Source organism: Magnolia sinica, chromosome 4, assembly GCF_029962835.1.
Source record: "Magnolia sinica isolate HGM2019 chromosome 4, MsV1, whole genome shotgun sequence".
Classification (NCBI taxonomy): Eukaryota; Viridiplantae; Streptophyta; class Magnoliopsida; order Magnoliales; family Magnoliaceae; genus Magnolia; species Magnolia sinica.
In genome coordinates this window covers 110,638,147-110,643,773 of record NC_080576.1, presented here as the reverse complement: position 1 = coordinate 110,643,773, position 5,627 = coordinate 110,638,147, and the positions used below count along the sequence as shown (strand labels likewise).

The window sequence follows — 5,627 nt, the reverse complement described above, 5'->3', positions numbered from 1 at the left end:
GTAGCCCTAAAATGGGGAAACGTGTACATTGGACGGGTTTGAAGGCAGTCCCACATCACCGTGGACCCCACACAGCTGGAAGGCATGGTAGTCATTTCCCAATGGGCAGTTATACGTATCAACAGCAACTGCCAACCGTCCAAATATAATGCGCAAAGACCCTCTCTTTAGCCTGTATGTGTTGGAGCATCCTCGAGAGAGGCGCCAGATGGCCCACCACGACTCTGTTCCATATATGGTGGTACACCAAACTGTTTTAAATCTTGTGAAAGAGTAAAAATGTTCCTTGGGTCTTTAATCATACTTCAGTGGTTGGCTCACAGGAGTTTCAACACGAGGTCATGGGTCCGAATGACAATTGTGGTGAAACGTACTATGGTCGGTGGGTGTAGGGTGTGAATGCGTGTTATCTTCTACTTTTATGACGAAAGGTATCCCATTGTCCTCTTTTTATTAGCGTCGAGCTTGACGTGTCTGCCGGAGTTTAATGGCTCTAGATCTCTATTCCGAGGGAGCATGATACTCGTAGATATGCACTCTCAAGTTCGAAACAGGGAATATATAAAATTAAATCAAACCTTTGAATTGGTAGTTTCACCGGCAAAAATCACAACAATGTGTGGGATGCGAGGCCCGACATTGCAGCTATCATGGGGGATGTCATTCCTAGCTATGGATGGCACGAATGTCCGAGATTTGGATTATTCATGATACAGGGATGAACGTGATGATGTCAACTAGTGTCTTCCTCAAGGGGATAATTACTTCAAATCCACAGGACTTCTCTAAATTGCTCATAGAGATTCATCAATTCCACGAGGAAAAATAGGAAAATAGAAATAAATTTTAATAAATTTAAAAATAAATAGTTTGATGATAAAAATGAATTTACAATCCTTTAATAATATCAAAGTTAAGAAGAAGTCTTGTAGTCAAACCCCAACTCAAACTCACTAAAATCCATTACTTACATTTATAAACTTATTATTTATAGACAGTCATAATTTTTACTAAACTTTATAGTTTTCGGCCAAAAATAGTAAGTATCCAATTTGACATAACTCAGTTATTCTCATAAATTGTCTAAGCCATTTTCTTGTTGGGCATGACTCCTAAAGCTCAATGGATTTAGAGTTATGATCGACCTAAAATTTATTATAAATAGTAAAAACAAAATTAAAATAGAGTTTTGACCCTTGATATGATGGAATCTGCAATTTTGGCGTAGGTAAACTCGGTGTAGTGGGGTTGGTTGCCTAAAGTAGCTTCTAGTCCTCCAAAATCATATATGGTACGTGGAATAACTCATTCCTTTTGTGAGATACGCATGTTTTAGGTTTTGATGGTCATGGTGACTTTTGCATCCAAGCCTTCTCTGGTCTATGCTGGACATGAAAGTGTCCATGACCCGCCCTACATCAATTCATCAGGAAGTCTGTGTTGGGAAAATGTTGCGGGCCAAAAAATAATTTCAGTACGCTGAACAGAAAAATAACGAGTGAGAAAAATTGGCCGCTAGGAAAAACCCCAACGGTCCAAATTCAGTTGCACATATGTGGCTCAATTGATGAGCATACTGCCCAGGTATTTCGTACAGGGCACTACCTAATGAGATCGATCGTACGTGTGCCATCCACGGTGGGAAAACCAACTCTCTCTCTCTCTCTCTCTCTCTCTCTCTCTCTCTCTCTCTCTCTCTCTCTCTCTCTCTCTCTCCATGTGTCTGTATATATTGTATGGAAGATACTACATTAGAGAGCTACCCAAGCTGCCAAAGCAACAAAGTGTACGTACTTCGAGGCCATTGTAAGCTTCCAGCCATGTTTTCGAAGCTCCTAATGTGGCTTTTCCTCATGAGATACGTAGCTTCCAAAGGCAACGATGACGATTTCATTTACAACGGATTCCGCGGCACTAACATGAGCTTGGACGGCGCAGCAGAGATCACATCTGATGGCCTCCTGCTTCTTACAAATTCCATACAACAAAAGAGCGGCCACGCCTTTTACCCCTTTCCCCTTCACTTCAAACCTTCACAAGGTAAAACTCAATCCTTCTCTACCAATTTCGTCTTTGCGATCGTGCCCAAGTATCCGGAAGTGAGAAGCTATGGGGCTGCCTTCGTCATCTCGCGTTCGAAAGAGTTCCCACGAGGTCAAGTGGGCCAATACATGGGTATCTTCAATCCGAAGAACGTTGGCAATTCATCGAATCACATAGCTGCCATCGAGCTCGACACATACCTTAATCCAGAATTCAATGATATCGATGACAACCATGTGGGAGTCGACATCAATGGCTTAGATTCCATCACGTCCGCTCATGCAGCTTACTTTAGTAATATGAGCGGTGGGTTTAAGAATCTAAGCCTCATAAGTGGAGAACCGATGCATGTTTGGGTAGAATACAATAGTCTCCAAAACCATCTCAATGTAACATTATCTCCTATCGGCTTACCTAAACCTGATCGTCCACTCTTATCATCGACGGTGAATCTTTCATCAATCATGTTAGATGATATGTATGTCGGTTTCTCTTCATCAACCAAGACGGTTCCTACATCTTATTACATCTTGGGATGGAGTTTTAAGATGAATGGTCAAGCTACGGCCCTTGATCTCTCGCGCCTTCCTAAGCTTCCACGGATAGGACCCAAAAAGAAATCGAAGCTTTTATCATTTGGGTTACCAATAATTGTGCTATTTTTCACTTTAATGGCCATCTCAGCCATTGGTGTCATCGTGAGAAGGAAGATCAAGTTCGCTGAAGTACTAGAGGACTGGGAACGTGAATATGGACCCCATCGGTTCTCGTACAAGGATCTATTCATGGCCACTAAGGGCTTCAAAGACAAAGAGCTCCTGGGAGTTGGAGGGTTCGGGAGGGTTTACAGAGGAGTTTTGCCTGCCTCGAAGATCAAAGTGGCTGTGAAGAAAATCTCTCATGAATCTCGTCAAGGGATGCGGGAATTCATATCTGAGATCGTGAGCCTGGGTCGCCTCCGTCATTGGAACTTGGTGCGACTTCTCGGCTACTGCCGGCGAAGGAGAGAGCTGCTGCTGGTCTATGATTTCATGCCCAATGGAAGTCTGGAGAAGTTCCTTTTCGACCATCCAAAGAAAATGCTGACCTGGAGTCAACGGTTTCAGATAGTTAAAGGAGTAGCTTCAGGGCTTCTCTACTTGCATGAGGAGTGGGAGCAGGTGATCCTTCACAGAGACATCAAAGCCAGTAATGTTTTATTAGATAGTGAGATGAACGGTAGATTAGGCGACTTTGGCCTTGCTAGATTGTATGATCATGGGACCGATCCACAGACGACACACATGGTGGGGACCTTCGGATATCTTGCACCGGAGCTGACTACGACTGGTAAGGCCACCACAAGCACTGATGTATTCTCATTTGGAGCTTTCATGCTCGAGGTTGCTTGCGGGAGGAGGCCCATCGATCCTCGATTACCAGTAGATGAGGTGATCTTGGTCGAATGGGTGTCAGAGTGCTGGAGGAGAGGGACAATTTTGGCGGCGACGGATCCGAAACTGGGACTCGACTATGAAGTGGAGGAGATGGAATTGGTGCTGAAGCTTGGATTGCTGTGTTCGCATCCATTGTTGGCCGCAAGGCCGAGCATGCGGCAAGTAATTCAGTTTTTGGACCGCGATTCACCGTTACCCGAGCTCTCATCCGATGGTCTGGGTGCGGCCATCCTGGCGGTGGGCCATTATAAAGGGTTCGATGACCTACGCTTCTCTTGTCCTTCTTCTTTGGAACAGTGGTCTGCAAGCACATCATCTGTCCTGGAATCGATCCCCTCCGGTGGCCATTGATGGACGATGGTAAGGTATTTCAGCACGGTGCATGTTTGTCATGTTTTTAACGAATCGGTGCCACTGCTGGGGGAGCGTATTGGCTGTGATCCTGGGGCGCAGATATCTCTGTGCCCGGGGCTGTATGGTGTCCATAGTGATGTTTGTGATAAATCCACTCCTTCCATATGTTTTAAAAGGCCACAATAGGATGGGATTGTAAAAATCACGCAGATCCAAAGCTCAAGTGGGCCACACCAACAAAACAATTTGAACAACAACTTCCACCTTTGAAACCTTCCTGGAGCTGACCATGATGTTTATATGATATCCAAACCGTTCATAGAATTATTACCACTCAGATAGACTGTATAAACAAATATCATCCTGATAAAATTTTTAAAAAAAACTTCTGTCACCCGAGCGTTCAATCCCCACTGATTCGTGTGGTATGGACCACCTGAGTTTTGGATCTGCCTGATTTTTAAAATCTTATCGTATTGTGGCCTTTCAAAACAAATGGATGGAATGGATTTGTCATATACATAATGGGCCCCACGCAGCCCCTGGCAAAGAGATATAACAGTGCCCGGAGTCACAGGCAACCCGCTCTCCACTTCTGGTAGATAGAAAATAGGATTTTTTATTTTTATTTTTATTTTTATTTTTATTTTTAAAAGAAAATGGTGTTGACGCTGACCAAAAAGCAGCTACTTGGGTTTGCTTTGTCGGTGACGCTTCAACCTTTTTGTCGTTTAGCTTTACCACCGCTTTGTTGAAACGTGGCAGAGTTCACTCCGTAGATTGGTAGAAGTTGGTATACATGCCTTATGTAGGAATTCTGTATAAATAAATACTAAAGAGGTTTGTATTTGATGTCGATGCTTAACAAATACAAGTGGGACTATTTTCGAATATCCCAACCATTGATACGATGAGCCTAAAATATTGTGGGGACCATCTTTCGATGATCCAAACCATTGATATCAACGGTTTAGACCTTCGAACTTTGGGTTCCGCTTGTAGAAACTAACAGCCCGAATTATAGATGGTGTATAAATATTCAACCCGAAAATTTTATAATTCCTCTGCTACATAGACCCATAGTAGCATGAATGAAACCCAACACATTCCGGAATGAGATCCAAGGACGGTGGAAGGTTATGGATAATCTGGGTGTTACTAATTAATTTTGATTCTCTGTTGTTGGCCGATGTTGTTGTTTAGTTGGAATCGCATTTACAAAGATTATGAAAAAATTCCCTTGTGTTTGGACAATTTAAATGCGTCTAGGGATCCCCGCCCATCATCAATGAAAGGTGCAAATTTTCTCATGCATTGCTCGGTGCAACTGCTTTTGGCTGACAGCCAATGGAAAGCACATGGAGAATTATCCCAGAGAGATGAACATAAAGGAGTTCTCTCATGTTTTGGTGCCTTATGTTGGGGATCGCGAAAGCACACGAAGATGGATTTAGTATACAAGGTATGGATAAGAGAAGAGGATAAAAAGTTATATGTTTGAAGATTGAAGACATGGTGGGGACTGTTGTTTTTGGATGTCTTAAATCTATCTAAAAATAAAAACAGGATCTATTGATGTCATTGACAGATCATTCGATGCCATCAAGGGTTGTTCAATGTTATCGAGCATTCACTCGATGATATTAAAATTTTCTGAATTTCCTCTGTTGGTTACTGGACATATTGATGTCATTTTTCGATGACATCAAAGAGTGTTTGATGCCATCGAAGCTGGGTCGATGCAATCGAAGGAATCCAGAATTCCATATGATATCTCTAGACTGTTTAGGCATT

General features: G+C 42.8%; 1 protein-coding gene across 1 annotated transcript; it reads left to right on the top strand.

Annotated features, from left to right (window-relative positions):
- Positions 1-1,738: 1,738 nt before the first annotated feature.
- Positions 1,739-4,199, top strand: LOC131243801 (L-type lectin-domain containing receptor kinase SIT2-like). The gene has a single exon (XM_058243385.1). The coding sequence runs from the start codon at positions 1,821-1,823 to the stop codon at positions 3,828-3,830; it is 2,010 nt and encodes a 669-aa protein (XP_058099368.1). The 5' UTR covers positions 1,739-1,820; the 3' UTR covers positions 3,831-4,199.
- The last annotated feature ends 1,428 nt before the right edge of the window (positions 4,200-5,627 follow it).

What these genes read in the sequence shown, in the direction of transcription:
- LOC131243801 (XM_058243385.1), top strand. Translation starts at nt 1,821, where the DNA reads ATGTTTTCGAAGCTCCTAATGTGGCTTTTCCTCATGAGATACGTAGCT.